At 38.7% G+C, this 19367-nt stretch overlaps 1 protein-coding gene across 3 annotated transcripts in view; it reads left to right on the plus strand.

Annotated features, from left to right (window-relative positions):
* The first annotated feature begins 4583 nt into the window (after positions 1–4583).
* The window catches only part of negr1 (neuronal growth regulator 1), a 135314-nt gene continuing 120530 nt past the window's right edge, over positions 4584–19367 (plus strand). For all 3 annotated transcript variants that reach the window (XM_039647690.2, XM_039647691.2, XM_039647692.2), the window contains exon 1: positions 4584–5157. In XM_039647690.2, coding sequence (XP_039503624.2) covers positions 4802–5157 — 356 coding nt within the window. In that variant the 5' untranslated portion in view covers positions 4584–4801. The remainder of the gene's footprint in view (positions 5158–19367) is intronic.

The following is a 19367-nucleotide window of genomic DNA, read 5'->3' on the forward strand; positions in this document are numbered from 1 at the left end:
GTCCTCTGGGCACGAGCTCAACTGCCACTCTAGGCAAAATACCGCCTTGCCGCCCACTTCACACTCACAATTAAACACATTCTTTGAGATTCTATTTTTTTTTTTACCCAATTTCGCAATGTTTCATTCTTTAATGTAAAATGAAAATCAGCATGCAACCACAAGCTGCAAGAAGAGTGGGTTTGGGGTGGGGGGGCAGGCGAAGCGGGACTGGCACTATTATAATCTTTTGTTATACAGTAAATGTGAAGAAAGTGGATTCTGGAATCCACTGCTGCTTAAATGTTTAACTAATGAGTGATTATATAATGAAGGTATTAATCAATAGGGCCTATTGTTCCTTCTAATTATCAAATGAGTTTGATGACTTCTCTAAGCTTATAAAAAAAATTTAGTTATAGAAGTTACTAGTGTGATTACTGAAATGTTCTGTCTGCATTTGATATCTGAGAGCTAACTGAGGGTCTGGCTCATGCAGGAATGCAAGAACAGAACTCATTTTGTTTGAGAAAGGTCTTCAACGTGTTAACATGTATATATCTGTTCTTCTGGCTCACCATGACAAGGGTCATTGGAACCAATAGTTTAAGCATTTACTTTATTGGTCTAAAGTGTACTCTCATTGAGATAAATAACATGTTATCTGGATGTTTTGGGAAGAGTCTCCTGTTTATTGTTAGAGCCCGACCAAATCCAACCTTGAAGAAGCTGTGTGTGTGTGTTAGTATTCTTGGTTACTGGTCAAGGAACAAGTGGCGTTATTGGCGATTGAATGACTTGTTTTCTTCAACATATTGGCGCCTCTACACACAGTCTTGTGACCTCGGAGGGACACTGGTACCTAACTCAGGGTCTTTTTTAACTCAGGGATTATCTTTTTCTTAATCAGTCAGAATCCTTCAGCCTGAAGCAATGACATAGCTTAAATCTTTGTGAAGGGTATAATTGAGATATTTGTAACTGTAAGTGGAGCGGCTTACAAACTCCTTGTGGGTCTTGAATCTGACTTCTGCCTGATGAAACTGCAAACTATCTTCAGTAAAACAATGTCTTCAATTCATTATAATTCTGACTCTCGTCTTAAATTTACTGCACTTCCAACTCCTGGTCTTCATTAATTATATCTTGGGTCTATAAATGTAAAAGTGCAATAATTCCAAACAAATGTCCAGAAAATAAATCAAATTAAAAATGAGATATCTCTTTTTCTTGCCACCCTACCTTGCCTATAGGCACACGCCGGCCCTGGATGTCCTCTGACTACATAACATCACATTTATTGTTGAGTGCACTGCTTATTCTTGGACTGCTCATGTCAAGCATGTAACCGATGTCATGCAAGTGTGAGGAGAAAAACATTGTGTGATATAAGCCTTCAGCCATGCAGGCACTTTTGGCTAGCTCTTGCATGAAGAGATGAAAGTTTCGCTGACTAACATTGTACGTTATTCTTTGAATCGTTCGCATTCTTTTAGGCATACCGCTTGTTTAATACATGGGGTAAAATAATAAGGACTATGGAGTCTAAATGTGCTTTTTTTTCTTATAAAGGTATTGGCTAGACAGCACAAAACAAAAGACCCTGCCACTGGTAGAATCCTGGGCGTCATTTATCTTGTCCATTATTTCTGGTGCTGCATTGTGTAAAAGTGTGAAAGCTCCCATTTCCCTCACATCTTCACAGAAGTGTGTTGAGGATGGGGAGTAATAATAATCACAGCTTTCATGCATGAGCAGATAGACTCAGTTCCGTGTGCTTGAGAGAATTTCAAATGTCATTCTAGTTATTAAGTGAGGGTTTTGCTGTATTGTTTTGTTGTATGGGTGAACGGGCTCAAACCTGTTACCTCAGCCGTTGAGACTGGGGGCAATTGTAATTTAGGGAAATTATGACACACCAAATTTCTTCAATCAAAATATAAGAGTGATGACACTTGGCAAAGTTCTCTCTCTGTCTGAGAAAAATAGTGTCGTTCGTTCGTTCATTCATTTTCCATCTCTCGGTTGTTGATTAAAAGTTAACATTAACCACACTGTTGTTTTCACTATTTGTAAAAATCACTGAATTTAAAAATGCAATGCCTAAAATATGTAATAAACATTATTTGATTCAAGTAATAAGTTGAATTAAAGCAAAAACAGTCCCTAAAGGTGAAAACTCGTCCAAAATATGAATAATGTAAAAGCACTGATATTATTAGTTTGCTCTTATTTGAGATAAATTTAATTTATCAAGTTACAGATGTCCCCAACTACAATGGGTCCCATAACTGGCCGAGTGCAATACAATATTATATGATCACGTCTAGTTATTTTGGCACACATAAATGTGTCTGAGAGTTATGAAGGAAAATATAAAACATTATAATTAGCACCAGCCTTTCACAGCAGGTGCAAAATACCAATGTGATTGCATTTATTTTCTTTTTAAAGTCTGGTTTCTATTTTTTTGTCTCCGTTATTCTCAATTACCCATTTTAACAACATCCCATTGTCAATATTATCAATGTAGTTGTTACTTTTCCAAAAAAAAATGTTTGAAGTGTATTTAATATGCATGCATTCTTGCCCTATTGGAGGCATGATGCTAGAATGAACTAATAATGAGTGTTTGGCTTTTGGCAGCATAAATGATTAGCACAGACCAACTATGCCAGCCCAATTTAGATACAGAATGGAATGAAGGGACTTTGGTTGCCATTAACGCTAATGACATTCAGGCAATTATATCCAAACCGTGTCTTTCCCAATTAAAAGGCAAATACGCAACAGGAGCAGGTTCAAAATGCTTTTATCAGAGCCATTTTACAAATGGCCCAACCATGTCAGTGAGTCAACAGTAAATATATTCCTTATTAGATAAATCCATTAGTTGCAGGATGAACAATCTATAAAACAAAAGGCATGAAGCCTCTAAATGTGCTGATCTAGATGCTGACATATAGGCCTAGTATTAGATGGACATCTCAAAGAGAAACCTTTGGCTCCACCAACATTGAGTGTTGTGCGATTGTACAGTAAATCGAGTGTTATTAAAAAGAAAGACGGTAATATCTACCGTAATATCTAAAAAATATATATTTTTAAAAGTAAACAAAGTAATACCAGCGAGAGGAAAGGAAATCAAGGGAATGGTCATCGTCATGAGTAGAAAATGGAAACATTGACTGAACACACATAAACTACAAGCACAATAAAGAAGAACTATATTCCATATCAAAGCCTATTTGTGCACCTAGAAGATTCTTCAGCAACCTGCACATTATCCTCATCAAAGAGAGGTGAATTTAAGCATGCATACAAGTTGCTGCTGCGTAAGTGCAGTGTTTTAAATGGCGCCAAATAAAAAGGAAAAAAACTTGCGATGAGTGCAAGAAATTCCCCTAGCTTATTAGTGAAAAATGCTGATCTGGACCTCACTTTATGTTGTAAACTGGATTGTACTCTATTGTGACTCCTAAAACCAAACATGCTTTTAGTCTTAAAGAGAGGCTATAGAGGAAAAGCACTGACAATTATAGCCTTGAGCAGCATGGGAAAAAAGAAAAATGTAGGTTACTTTAATGAAAGATTTTGGTATAGCCTATAGCTTCTATTGTGGGAAGTGTCAACCATTATTTAGCTGTGAAATGATTTTTCCTTCAAGCACTTTTTCCTTTGTTCTGTAGCAATGGCTTTCTCAATGGTGCCGCAAGTCTGTATAGTGATTGGGTCAGGGACAGCAGGGAAAAAAATTCTAAATGAATATATATAGACTAATTGTGTGTATTGATTACCAAAAACAATATAGTTTATCCTCATTTAAACTGCCATATCTTTTTTTGTTGACATATAATGTCATGAAGACCCATAAACTAGCCCTGTAAACTACCACTGCCGCTTTAAAAGGTTCATAAAGAGATCATCAAAACTAATCTATAAAGTTTAGTCCAAAATTTCTGATGAGACTCGATCACTTGATATGATGAACATTGAATTTGGCTTTTATTCACATACAGGTTTGCGACAGTATTACAATGAACTTTCAAAGTAGTAGCTTTACTCAAAAGTCCATGAGGCACTTCACATTTGATGGATTTTAATTTAATAATTATTTAAGCACTTAGTTTGTTATTATCACTTATGCACGTTTTATTTTGCGTCTTATGTTGTTAAATGTTCATTTGGTTTAATTGTTTATGGCATTGTGCGCACCTTGTAGTAGCCTATTATAGGCTATATCTCAGCTTGTAAAAAATAAAAAAATAAAAAAAAATACTAGAGATGAACTTCCTTCATTTACAGTGTGGGCTTAGCTATTTTTGGTGTTATGTAATATCATATCAATATCATAGGCCTGTATGAAATGTTTCATTCAAGGACATTTTTGTTTAATTTTTAAGCCAAAAACCACGTGCTATAAAGAGAACTATGAAATATTTCAAGCTAGCCTAGCCGAATAGCAGCCTATAGCAGGGCTGCACGGGCCACTGATGACACAAACACGACCTGACCCCTGTCATTTGAAATCTCGCCCTTTTCAATGACTCGCTTTCGAGACGTTTCACGCAATAGGCTAATTCTAAAACAAAGTGCGTGTTTGCAGGAGGACGTCTTGAGGTTCCAGGACGTTAAACCTCGGGTGGTCAAAACTCACTCTTTTAAATAGTATTGCCGTATCAAGAATAACCACCCGCTTAACTGCTCCATCACGAGCTACAGGGAACAGGTTGCCTGGGAAACGGCCGCATGGCAACAGGATCAGAGCCGGGGGGTTGTCTGCTGCTGCTAGCTCTGCTCCCGTTTCCCATTTCCTCACTAGATGGTGTGCAAGCCACTGGAGAGTCGACTTCCTCCCGCGGTCTGGTTCCGATCAAAACAAATCTGGAAAACTACACGGAACGCCATTTCTCGGGGTTTTCGCGAAGGATTAATATATTTTCATCCAGATATTTGTAGCCTATTTGTATTTTTGATAACGGCGCGGATCGTACTCCATTCGGCGGTGATGGACATAATGATTGCAGTGCAGGATGCGTGCGTCTCCGGTCAGTGGCTCACCGCTATAATTCTTAGTCTTTGCTGCTTTTTACCATCGTGTTTGCCCGCAGGACAAACTGTGGACTATGCGTCCAGCGAGAGTGTGGTCAGCAGACAGGGAGACACCGCGCTGCTCAGGTAGGAGACTCAAGTCACTGTAGAAGTGTTCAAACTAAACTTGCCTGGCACCTGCATCGGTCGCTCTGCTCTCAGTTTTGTAAACAACACTCGGCAGATCCCCCCAGTGCCGCTCCGTCACTTTTATTTGGGTCACTATCCCCGCTGGTTGCCATACTGACCAGAACAGGTTGGGACTATGTTTTTTTTTTTTTTTTTTTTTACCGTCATGGGCATATATTTTAGTTTGGGAGATGCAATGGCTCAATCATTGATACTGAAGTGTAGGCTACAGATTGTCTCTATAAGGGGTTGCATAAGGAGCTGGGGAAGGGGGTAGAGTTTTGTAAACCCCGCCAAGCGGAACACTTTGCACAATTACAATGAAGTCATTCATGATTCCCACCGTCCGAATGAGCCTCTCGCGGATATGTTTGCGTCCTGGAAAAAAAAAAAAAATAGAGAAGTTGCACACGTGTTTTAAATGATGAATTTGTGTCACACGTTGCGACTAAAACATGTTATAATGAAATTTAACTCGTCCAAGTTGAATGAAATATTTTTTTTCATGGGTGTGTCTGGCGGTAGCTAACAGATCCAAGTAGCCTATCTGACTCTTAAGTTTTTATTTTATTTTTTTAAGTTTTGTAACTTCATTCTCGTCGTTTGCTGTTTGATATTATGCTCAAATTTAAACAAAATGGCTATTGGCAATATCAGAAATTGACTGATTCTCCCATTCGTGCATTTGCCTTCTTAAGAATTGATCCAAACGTCGTTCACATTGGTACAACTGCAAAACCATTTAAAACACGTATATGCGTCATATTTCTGGTGTAATTTTGACTTGCTATGCGAATTTAAATTTTGTCTCCCTTTTTATTTCAAAATATTGAGCACACAAATTTTTAGCACAGGACCACTAGTGGTGGGAAAAGTGATGGGAAGTCTGACTCGTTTCTGGGAATCGGCTCTTTTGAAGCAGTTTCAGTGAACCTGTTCAAAAAGTCCATTTAGCAAAACGTTATGTACTGGTAAATTCGTTATCACGTTGTTCTCCTCACGCCGGAATGTACGTTGCACGCGTTAAAACGTTTTAAAAAAGTATGTTGTTCTTTAATGTGGTTTTCTGATATTTTGTTATTCACGTGGATGTTTGTGTGTTCCAGTTGAGTTTGTTGCAGCCAAGATTCAAACACTCAGCCTAAAGTAATTTACAACCTAGAACCGAAATACCGGTCTTTTCGGATATGTATGCTACACGACGACAGTTATTGGTTCAAAGAGTTTCTGCTCGATATAATCGTTAGAGGCTGGTTTATTGATTCGTTTAAAACAATTCATTGAAAAGATCCCACTCAAAAGAGCAATTGGTTCCTTTATCTGGTCCATTCGATATTTCAGTTCTTAGGCAGGCTAAAGGTCTTCGTATTATCTTTGGTTGTCTCAAGCTTTGGCAAAAAAAATTATGGACCAGTCCAGCAGCCATTTGTTCTCCTCTTGACATAAAATGGTTTTCTTGGCTTATGTAATGGTCAACTTCCTCAATTGGTTAGGCTATGTTAGAAGGCTATTCAGACATCAGTTGTGCACCTTGCTGTTTTTTTCTCATTACGATCTTGATTGTTATCTTAGACTTTTTGCTTGAACTAAAGTACACCCTAGAATGTTTCTTGTAACTATTGTTATTACATTTTCAAATGTGAAGGTTGGCACTTATGCCAAGTAATTTCAATGTGACAACATTATTGTATCTCAGAATTGGGTATAAAAAATGTAATGGGAAGCTATTGTGTACTGTGAATAGGGCTGTAATCATGACTGTCCCAGATGTCCAGAGAATGTCGGTGGTCTGTGAATGCTTTAGTGCCTGTACTTTAACCAGCATCAAGGCATCTTCGAGCCGTGGGTGGGAACCTGTTCCTTTTCTCCTCAGGCCACACCTCTTACTGTCAGTGTTGATTAATCCCAAGGATGTGCCGTTTTCTCCTCTGTTTTATCTCCTCTGTTTTATTATTGATTTGAACAGCAGTTCTCTAAAATATTTAATGGGTGTGGTAGAAATATTGCTGTTTTGCTAATGTACAGCTACGTGTCAGTAGTAGGCTACAGGCATAGATAGAAAAATATATTTACAAGCAACTCCTTTGCTCACAAATTTAATCATTTATTAAGGAGAGTGTTTTGGATTTATGTTAATGACTTAGAGTGTATCTAATCTGTTTTTATCCTTGGCATTGTTGTTCTACTGAGCTGAAGAGCATAAATTATGACTGTGATCTTCCTTAAATGGTTCTTGACTTTTTGCCAATGATCCTACATTTAATATTTGCAATTGTCTGTAATATATTAACATATTCTACATGACAGTGATACAGCTTAACATCACAAAATGCTGTTCTTAAATTAAGTAAAGAATAGCTCATGATAATAGATTTTTAGCTTTAAAATTTGGGGGTGGTGATGGTGCAGTGGATAAGGCACATGCCCTTGGTGTGAGAGACCTGGGTTCGAATCCACTTTGAGACACCAATGTGTGGCACTTAACCCCTAGTTGCTCCAGAGGTGTGCGACCTCTGACATATATAGCAATTGTGAGTCACTTTGGTTAATAGCGTCAGCTAAATGAATAAATGTACATTTTACGAGTTCACACATACATGAAATCAAATATAAATTTAATGCGTATTTGGCTTGCTGTCCGGGCTCTAAGCTCAGAATTTTGCCCGCACCCAGAGTACTCCCCCCTATACTGGGGTAGACCCAGCCGAGAGTGAGGTGATGGGGTGGTGAAGGGATGCTGAGAGACAGGAGGTGAGAAAAGCTTTATTTATACCGGCTTCCTCTTGAGTTGATTGGTTGATTGCCTGAACATGCTCCTCCCGAACTTTGTTTACATAAAACTTAATATCACGAGTTCACTCGTACATGAAATCAAATATAAATTTAATGTGTATTTGGCTTGCTGTCCGGGGGAGGGCTCCGAGCTCGGAATTTTGCCCGAACCCAGAGTACTCCTCAAAAAGCCAGGTAAGCGTAGGACAGCGAGCGTAGAAATAATTCTCCCCAAAAAAGTGAAGGGCATGAGAAGGTATTTACTAAAGAATGAGCTTGACCGTTCGACCATGAGGGCTCTCGCGACGTCCGACGGGAACTTGGATGCTCACGGCATCGGACGGATAAGCCCCGCCAGCAGTTGAACTGACAGCTCGATGACACCAGATTTATACGAGCGTGATTTTGGAACGAGTTAAGCCGTTCAACCGGGAGGGCTCTCGCGGCATCCGACGGGAACTTGGGTGCACACAGCGTTGGATGGGTAAGCCTCGCCAATTGGACGGGGTCGCCCGCTGTACTCGGTCTGGAGGGCTCGACCGGCACTTCGAAGGGGGCTGGGGCACGGGAATGGACCCCTCGCGGCCAGACGAACGGGGAGCCCTTGCGGCGACATGAGTGAGGCTGTCCTACGATGATTAAGATAGGAAGGCTCTCACTGCGATTCGGATGGGAGGGCTCGACCAGCGGTTCAGAAGGGGGACAGAGCCCAGGCCACGAGCGGGGAGCCGTCACTGTGTACGAACGGGGGAGCCTGCAATTGTAAAAAATTACGCTGTATTTTGGATATGCTTACGAAGCGGGCATGGAATACGGTGATGGTGTCGATGAACGGAGTGCAACAGGTGATGGAAATTAACTATTTAATTAGTAAGGGCTTGGTGAGTGTTTCAGATGTGGAAACGGCTGGATCTGATGTAGGTTTTGAAAGCTTCAGATGACCAGCGACCGAGGGTTTGGATTTGTTGTTGAGAAAGACCTTTTTGTGCGGCTGTGGTTGCTGCGCCGATGCGAAAAGAATGAAAATATATACAAAATGACCTTTTTAGCTCGATCTGTTTTGCTTTGTTTGATGAAAAAAGATATAGTTTCGTTATCCACGATCTGTAAATCTGAAATGGTAGGGTGAATATTTGAATTGAAATTGGATGTGATGGTCAATTCGGAGCAGCGGAGAAAGCCGAAGAAAGCTAGGATGAACATAACTTCTAGTGTGCGCGCCGTGTTGGTGGAGTTGTATCCTAGACGGAGTGATGAAATACATTTGGCGAGTATGTCAATTGTAATGGGTTGTCTGGTATCCCGTCGAGTGGTATGAGTTCTTTGAATTCCTTTAATGAGAAGGGACGCTTGGAAGTTATTAATGGCGGGGGCGGGCTTACCGGCGGCAAAACCATGTTATTAAAACATTTTTTTCCACAAACATTTTTTATCATAGACAATTTTTTTACTAATATCAGCTTAAGTGGGAAACAGAGGGGGAGTTAGTGGTACTTCGGAGGCTGCTACTGCTGGAGATGATGTGCAGGTCTTTTTCCAACTACTGTAGCACCTGATTGGATCTAGAAAAGTAGGTGTAACTCTAATTGGAATTATAAAAGTATTTTTATTTGCTATTACTGCTGTAACCTTAACCGTTATGATAGTAACCTGCGTGTAACTCACTAACCCATGAGTGCCACAACCAAAAATGAACCTCCTCGCTATCTCCCCTTTCACAAGCTGTCAATGCTCACAAACACACAGCCAGCCTGTCTACTTTCAGTTGGAGAGGCGTGGTTACGGATGTCAAGCAGACACCCAAATCGTCAAACCTACGTCATCAGGGAAGGTCCTCCATTGCAGAGGGGACTCGGGTAATTTTCAGATTTTGAATAAAGATTACGAAGCCAAAAATTTTTTTGTGTGTGGATTGACTTGCATGGATGAATTGTTCACCACAAAATAATCAATTTAGGCAAACAAAGTATGAATGGTAAATTTTTTAACTCATGGGGACTTTAAAGGGGTGGTTTACTGCTTTTTTTCTTTGCATGATTGTGTTTATGGGGTGCAATATAACATGTATAAGTGTTTTATTTTTCATAAATTTCACCTTTATTGTAAGCCGCTTTCTCCTCTGTCATTTGAACGACCGGTTGACTTTTGATTGTATTGCAAAAATGAAATTAGAGTTGATTTATTGTTTACAGAGTTTGATAATATTGGTGTGATATCTTGTCTGGATGATTGTTTTACTAAATGAATTCATAAACAGGTAAGATTTAAAACATTAGCTAATCTCATTATCAATTCAATATGTCCCCGTAATTATGTGGTAAAAATAAAATCGGTTTAATACGTGATGTATCTATACTTTACTATCCCTTAAAATATCACTCTTAATAATAGTCTTGTTTGAAGTTGTTCGTTCGTCTTTGGCTCAAATTCACTTGCTACAAACTTTTCTTCGCGGAAGCTTGACGTCTATTTCAAGTGAGTGACATAAAATGTTTCAACTCAAAACAACATTTCGTGCCCAATTGTTTCCCAGACATAGTTTTGGTATTGAGGTCAAAGTTAACTTGCCTTGCGTTCGGGTGATGATCACACAAGACGACTCGGTAGATTTGAAGTGTTTCTATTGCAGTGACTTTTTGTTCGGCAGACAGGGTGACCATCCTCGATCAAGTTTCCCTCAGGACTTTTGTAAAACCCAAAATGTGGGCACGGTCACTGCCTTCCGCCATTCCTTCTCGAATAGTAATTTAAAAAAAATATTGCGTGCTGCGCGTCTGCTTCAGACTGGCCGACAGGATTCAGTGAGTTATTAAAATCGCGATAATCAAACACGGTTTTAATGATAATGAATTTTTAAACGATAATACTAACCGTCAGCACATTTTATCACGGTTTATAGTGAAACCGGTTATCGTCCCATCCCTAGTCTCAACGGCACGCAGTTTGTGCGTTCAAATTGCAAAGTTCATTGCAAAGTTTTTTTTGTTACGTTTTTTTTTTTACTGTGTGTAATTTATTTAATGGAAAGCACATTCACTTCTAGTTGTCTTGCCGTTAATTTTAAATAAATGTAGAGCAAGTAGCTGTTGTTCGTCGCTCAGGATACGTCATCTCCTTCATCGCTCTGATTGGTTTTATAGGTCTATCCAATTGCGCCTGAGGCATTTGAGCTACGACCGTTGGTGACGGCCCTTTGGGGCTCTATCTTGCACCCGGCGCAAATGACTTTATACACAAACGCATGTGTCATTCCTATTTTGCATGCGCGCAAAGCGGGATTTTTCCCTCAAAAGACGCACGTCGGTAAACTAGGACATGCACTTGCACTCCCTGGGCGGATCGGCGCAAAAAGGAGGCGTGTTTCGGCGCAAACATTCCCTGGTGCTATTTTACACTTCCAGAAAACAATTGCGCCACTGACCAGAAAAACCTGGTCTAAAGTCAGTGGCGCGTTGTTCATAATGCTATTTTAAGCGCACATGCTTGGCCATAAGCGGGTGCATAACGCGCATTCACTTTGATTCTCTCATCAACAAAGATGCAGCAGTTTTTATTTTTGCTAATCATACATTAATAACGAGGAAAAATATTAACACATGAAGAAAATCATTGTGGTTTACATGAAGATGAAAAAACCTTGTTACCCATTTTTAAGGCTAATTGTACTCGTAGGCTACTAAAGGATCAGGCCTGTTTGCCCAATAGTGGTAAGAAACACGTATATAGCCTAATGTTTAAACGACGCTGTTGTGCGATGGTTTCTCCCATCCCCATACAACGTCACTTCTCTGTCTTTTAACTGCGCTGACAAGAACGTAGGTCTCATCGGCTGTGAACGCTCATGGCACGGGAATGCCATGCCTCATTCTGATTGGTTTATTTAACGTTATGCCAAAACCATACCTATGAATAATGAAGCTACTTCAGACCAACCCCTTTTAGATTTGCTTCAGGCGCAAGAGGCATTTATCCCACCAGGAAAATAGCAACAGTGCCGGGACCCGCCCACAAAGTTACTTGCACTTTGCGCTGACACTTGTGTTTCAGATCGTTAAAATAGGGCCCTTGGAAATGATTTGTCTATGAAGCTTTGCCAGACCATAACTCAGTAACAACTTTAACCAGGCTAGGATAATTCCTAAAGAATATTCCCTTTCCCAGTTGTGGGAGAAGTCATGAGTCTCTAAATAAAATATGCAGACAAAAATAATCATTGCTACCAGATAATGGTTATCTTCAAAGTAATTATACCTGAAGCACTTCTGAAAAAAACAGTAGTGGCTTTTAAGTAGATTTAACCTCCCTTCTCCTCAACCTGTCACTGATTTTCATGGCTTTTGATGAAGCAGGCTCACTAGATACCAGATAAGCTTATTTGTCCCTCAGGTGCTAGACACCCACTCTACTCTCAAACTGGAGAGCATACAGACCTGCGCAGTTCACCTTAACAGTAATCCTATCATCAGTCCTCACTCCTCACCACATTCACTGTTAATATTGAAGGCTCATTTCTCATTGGCTCCATATTATATGGAAAAGTGTTGAGTTTCAGCTAAGGACATCTATCTATCTATCTATCTAGCCATCTATCCATCTATCTGTCTGTCGACAAATGGTTTAAATGTTTGTAATGTTCTCTGTTCAGTATTAAAATGAAATTGTCTCTCAATTCAATTGTGAACAGTGCATTGCCATGGCTGCAGGTTTTCAAATGGAGTCATGTAAGCAAGCCTTAAATTAGTCCCTGTCATTTGCATAATGAATCAATGTGTGTGGATTGCACGTGGCTGTAAATGTTAAGTAGAGCCGAGTAATTGGAGGGACTGCATTGGTAATTATTAGTGAATGGAATACAAAGCAGTGAAGCGATCAATAGCATTTAGGCTTTCTTTCCCCCTCTGAGAGCTTAATGTGACATATCACTGTGTTTGCCAACAAAGAAATCAAAAATTGCTTGATGTAAGGCCATGTTGATTTCAGTTTCCCTTGTATAATGGAAAAAATGTAATATTCTGGATGATTGGGCCCTTTTATAGGGATTATTTATTTAACTGATTCCTATTTCAGCTGCCAAATTGTATTTAGATTTTTTGCTGCTTCTGGAACCATAAAGTTTAGCAATCTTAGATGTAACTACAAGCTTTATATTCAGTGCAATTTTGCAAGAAGGAATTGTATTTATTTTGTTGACGCTTTTATCTGAAACTACTTCCAGTGTATTCAAGGTAGGCTAAACTTTTAATCGGCATATGGGTTTCCCGCGAACCGAACCATTTAACTTATTTTCTACACAATAATTTAACAATTGAGCCTGTAAAGCTCAGAGTTCCTGTAGAGTTTAAATGCCTTAGACAGATTATTTAGAAGGTCATTTTTTCAAATATTTGATCTCAGCTTTCTGCTAAGATTGGCAAAGCTTCACACTGAGTCTAGTAGTTTTTTAAAAAATTGAATAGCCATTGACCACATTAGTGTTACATAACAGACCTAGATTTTTCTGGCTGGATGGCTGCAGTTTGTTAGTGTCTGTGAAAAGCATAGGGCTGTATCATGTTGAAAACACTATAGATCTTCCAGAAACTAGTTTTAAATCTGAATTTAGAATGCTATTCACATTATCAATTTACATACAGTATATAGCCTAATCTGTTTTACTTGAATCTTATCAGATAACATAATTAGAATGTGATTCAAACTAATCAAACAAGCAAAAGTAGATCATGTGATGCTCCATTTATGGCCGCTATGTGATTTTTGTCTTTGGGACTCATTAGGAACAAAAACACCTATTTCACTATTTCAAACCAAGTTCAACCTATACTTTAAATGAACTGTCACCCGCAAGCTTGATCAAAACATCTAATGAGAAACAAACTCGTCTCGGAAATTACATGGCTGACAACAGCCTCTGCAGTGCGATTGACACCTTACCAGCATGACAGTTCTGGACGTTCATAAATTGAACCAATTCTGGGCAGTTATCAGTGGCTAATTCAGTGGACCACAGTCTCAGAGAAGGAATTTGCAAGGTTGTCCAATTAGCAGTGAAAAGTGTTGGGTTGTGAGTGCATGTCAGCAGGGAAGAGAGGGCCAGTGGAGGCGTGTCATCAATCATCTCAACAGCTTTGCCTCTGCATTCTTGGCAGACTGGAGACCTTGCTCAGACTGGGAATGCCACACCATCATCACTGACTGTCAGCTGCTAAGATGCCCGTCAGTTCTTCCAAATGTTTTTCTTTCATGTATTGCATATCTGTGTTGTGCTTGCTTAATAGGTTGTGTAATGTTGCATTTTCCATTTGTCAGAACCAGTGAGGATTGGCATTATGACACAATATTAGCTGATGGGAAGTGAGCTTATTTATGAAATGAAAGCAGTTGCCTCTTGAGAGATGGCAGCGCCTGGTTTCCTTCAAGAACATGAGAATTTTAATTGCAGCTGTCAAAACCCAACCAACATGAACAATGCCATTTAATTTGTATTAGCTCACTACTTTTAACTTTTTGAATCACATAACTTTTCTTTTGTTGTCAGTTCTCTAATGCTTTAAAGGTGTTGGTACCTCTACAAACAGCTTGAGACTCTTTAAAAGGCCATTAATGAAATTGTGCTCAAAGCAGTGTACTCAAACGACAATTATTTAAGTGCCTGTTCTGAGAATATAGTCATAAAAACAAACTCACAATGCCTTCCATTTTCACTCATTGTGGATAGTGTAAAAGGCTTCTATTGCGTCAGTTGGATCACGCTTATGTGCTACATGATTTTCTTGGATAATGGGTTAGTTCACCCAAAAATGATGATTCTGTCATCGTTTACTCACTCTCGTTCCAAACCTGAAAGACAAACATTCTTCTTTGGAACACAAAAGAAGGCAATGTTTCAGTCTGTTTTTGTCCGTACAATAGAAGTCATTTCTAGGAATTGCGATTCTAAGTATTGCGATTCGAAATAGCTATACATTGTGGTTTTTGTTTGGGTTTTCAACTGTAAACCATGGGGAAATTGAATACACTCATACATGATGGTCGTGACTCGTGACGTATATCACTTGATGTCTCCATTCTACGAACGTCCGCCATTTTTTACTTTCTCGTGTCCACTATTAAGAGATATGACGTCATGTAATACTCAGCACCCTCTCAGGACTTTCTCTAGATTTTTTTCTACTGGCCCGACCCCACCCCACCACAAAAACTAAAAAACCCCACCCCACCACAAAAACTAAAAAAATAAATAAATAAGACTGAAACTAAATATATAAAAACTAAATAGAAATGTATTCACAAAATAAACACTTAACTAAAAAAAAAAAAAAAAAAAAAAACATTAATGAAACTAACTAAAACTAAACTTAAATTAATAGGAAATTTGAAAATGATATTAAAATAAAAGCTATTTTAAAAATGCAAAACTATAATAACATTGCTTGTAACCAACCAGTGCCAGTTGCAGTCGCTACACTGCCATTCATAAATCCTCCCCTGTGGCCTCATGGGATATTAAAGTGAAATGCGCACTTCAGAATTTCGACAGAAGTAGTAAGTCATTCGGGTAGGCCTACTTTTTTTCTACTGAATTTCGAATTCTATAGATTCAGACATACTACTCTTACTATTGTTTTTTGTCATACTCATGTGAGTCTGATACTGCTCCATAGGGGCGTGTCTTAATCGAACCAGAAAAAAAAAAACTCAATTGGATAGACCTACAACCAATCAGAGCAACGCAGTAAGTGACGTATGTTGAGCGAAACTTCACTGTCGTACCATGAGTGCAGCAATGTTATGCCTGAAAATAGTGCCCAGATTCCAACGTGACCGGGACTAAGTTTGTGTAGTCATCGCACCTGCTGCACTCATGGTACGGCAGTAAATTTTCTTGATTATTACGCAGGAATGAGAGTATAGTTCCCTGCATATCAGCCTAGAAAATCGCAACTTTACATTTTCCGTCTGTTTTAGTGCACGATGTAACTATAGAAGAGTCAAGTTTTAAATAGGAAAAATATCGAAACACTTTGGTAATTTTTTGGGGAGAAATGCTAATGGTCTTGTGCACTTCAATGATGTATGCTAAGCTATGCTAAAAGTGATACCGCCAGAATCGGCTGAATGGATTCAAAAACGGTAAAACTCAACAGTTTTACTCTGGGGGAGTTGTAAAATGAGCGTGTTTCCAAAAAAAGAGGAGTATCCCTTAGGCTTTAAGTAAATACACTTCAAAAGCTAATTACTCCTGGACAGCAATGCCATAGAGATATACAGAGTGACCACAAAAATGAAAGTTCAAAGACAATATTCTAAAGATGGTAGTGCCCTTGTTTCTCTAGTGCATAAGATCCATATAATGCAGTTAGAATGCCCCTAAAAGGTTGTATCAGGGTAATCATGAGTTTTTTGAGTATGAGTTTTTGAGTTTGAGTTTTTTTAAAAACTGTATGAGTTTTTTTTTATCTCATAAGCCTATATGATTTGTTATATCACACAAGTAATAAACACAATATGATTTTTGTGATGGTGAGTGATTTTATACAACAATTCAATTAATACAAAATGTTAATATTATGATATATTTTACACACAATATTGTCTGTTTTTGTATCAAAGTTATAATAATAAAAAAGATCTAACAATTTGGATTATAAATGCAATGTCTCTGTTACTTAGTGAAGAAGAGGAGAGACGCATCCTTAACGCAGAGCTGGTCACATCACGTTTTGTTAAATTAAAAAGAGAAGAAGACATGATTGGTAGGAAACCAGTTACAAGAGAGTGAGGTGGCTTTGACAGTTACAGATTTGAAAAACAAAAAGGCGGGAATAAAGAACCCTAAACTCTAACACAAAGAGTCATTTGATCATAAAACAGAACTGCTACGTGTGAAGTTTGTTAATGATGACCAAATTTTTATATTCAAGTGAACTGTTACTTGTTATGTAGGCTATACCAAGGTGTTTGAACTAGTGTTAGATAGCAGAGGCTATCTAGTGCATGTCCATAGGGTGTGTTGCCATGGTTACTTTGGCTGGGTGTCATTTTCTGCATCGGGAACACAAGTGCTAAGAAGAAACCAGTGACGGTTTCTCTAATGTACATCATGTTGCTCACTGTTTCTTAAAGACATCTTAGCATGGACACATTTTTAATTTCTTCCTTTGACTCAGCCTTCCTTCTCTGCAGCATTTCAATTTTCCCCTATTGCAGCATCACAGCACCTATCATAGTCCCTTTAAAGAAAATGGTCCCCCCTGTGGACTCTCATCTAGTATTGAAATGCTCTGCAATTGTTTTCCTATTTGACTGTCAGCATGTTGGAATATTTCCCCCTCTTCTTTGGCACTATGCTATTACAGCGTAGCCGGGTTGTTGTTGAAATGCTTTTGTGTGTGAATGCATTAATGTTTTAATCACACTGATTACATTTTAGTGTTTCTAATCCCTTTGCTCTGTAGCTGTATCTGATTAAAGTGTTCTCACATGCAGTATAGTTACTCGATGAATGTAAGTGTGTTTTCAAATCTCTGTTATGAATCAGAGACCTTTGTGGGACGAACGTTAAGCTGGGCATAATCTCTGCCAAATGGTCTCTGAAAAAGCTTACCCAAGGAGGTTCAGCCCCTGCCAAAGATGCAGCGTTTGTGAGGGAGGAACGCTCATTAAATTTCCTACCTTTCATCCCAGTCAAATGAATGGGCCTTAACACACACGCCTTTCTCTTGCTATAAACGGCAACCCAGTACATGTGTGTTGGTAGTTTATGTCATGAACCATCAGCGAGGCTGATTTTTCTGACAGTTTGCACCTCCAATACTGGCACAGAAACCACAAAGAACGGGTTTCCTCCTCTCGCTCTTTTGAAGCGCTGAGATGATATCTACCAGCGCAAAGAAAACATCAGGGGTGAATGATCGAGATTTTCTATAGCCTAGTTCTTCCACTACATTAGGTGGCAAAGGGTGCGCTGGCTTGCGAGAAATATGTCACTTAAGGAAGGCAGTGAGCAGAATTAGGTCATGCAAAATATGGCAGGGTCCCAGTGGGCCCTATCCAGTATTTGTTGTATAGGAATTAGAATTGGGCCCAAAGTTGAGAGACACTTGCCCATCTCGGTTGATTTATGCACATACCGGGGTCGAGTCGTGCTGAACGCTCCACTGTTTGCCATGTTCGATTAAATTCAGTGATATTTGTATGGTGGCGCTTGTCATAATTCAAATCATTTCAAAGCAGCTTTACAAAGAATTCAATTCAAATCATCCTGAGCAGGACCACTTGTGTATAATCATTGTAATGATAGCTTGTATAATAGCTTTTTAGGGTGTAATTAAAAGGCCTAGCTCTATTTAACTCGATATAAAGAACAGAACTGTTGCATCTCTTCCACTTTGACAATGTGGCGCTCTGACACTTTTAACCTGGTATCTGGGAGATTAGCACAAACCCTGAGATTATGGAAAAGCTGCACCTTCTAGGGAGAAAATGATGCAGGTGAACACACTTGAAACGTGATGATAAAATGATATAAAAGGCTAAATACAGAACTTACGCACCTCAGTTGCTAGAATTTATTGTGTACCTTATACAGAAAAAGCCTAAATCTCTTAAATTAGTGTGCAGGTAATACTGGGCATATTTTTTATTCATTTTTACTGAGCACTTGTATTATATTGTATTACATTTTTTTTATCCTTTTGGATATAAATTATTTACTCTGAAATGGGTTAACAACCCTCTACATTGTAAGTAATCACTTTAGAGGCTAAGAATAAGTTAAGCATATATATATATTGACTATGTTTGGCATCCCACACTCTTAGAAAAAAGGGTTCATTGGGATTCTCACTGTAAAAAAGTATTTTCAAGATTTGTTATCACAACATATTTTCTTTTGTCAAATCAACTTTATAATAATTTATTTAGTTGAGATAACTTATTGTTTTGAGTTTCTGATGATTAAATTAATCTTCTTCATTGTATTAACTCACTTTTTCCAGTTCAATCAACAAGTTCAATGTTTCCAGTTCAATGCAGGGTTCCCACTGGTCCTTGATATCCTTGAAAGTTTGTGAATCAGGAAAAAAATATTCAAAGGCCCTGGAAAGTTTTTGAAAATAAACGCATAGATACAGATCCTTGAAAGTGCTTGAATTTATTTTGTGAAAGAAAAAAATCCATATTATGTTATTCCGATCAGCTAATTTGTTATTTCGCCAAAACTTTGTGGCCTGTGCATACTAGCTTGCTTGATTTACATTCGTTTATTTACGTATTGCTGCATGTACGTTGCCATGACGTTCACACATGGATGAAACTACTACAATAATACCTGTTTATTGTTGGACACACATTAAGTACTTAAATTTGAGGGTATTGGACCTGGAAAGTCCTTGAAT

The sequence above is a fragment of the Pimephales promelas genome, chromosome 8 (genome assembly GCF_988280905.1).
Source record: "Pimephales promelas chromosome 8, fPimPro1.hap1.1, whole genome shotgun sequence".
In the NCBI taxonomy this organism is placed as follows: Eukaryota; Metazoa; Chordata; class Actinopteri; order Cypriniformes; family Leuciscidae; genus Pimephales; species Pimephales promelas.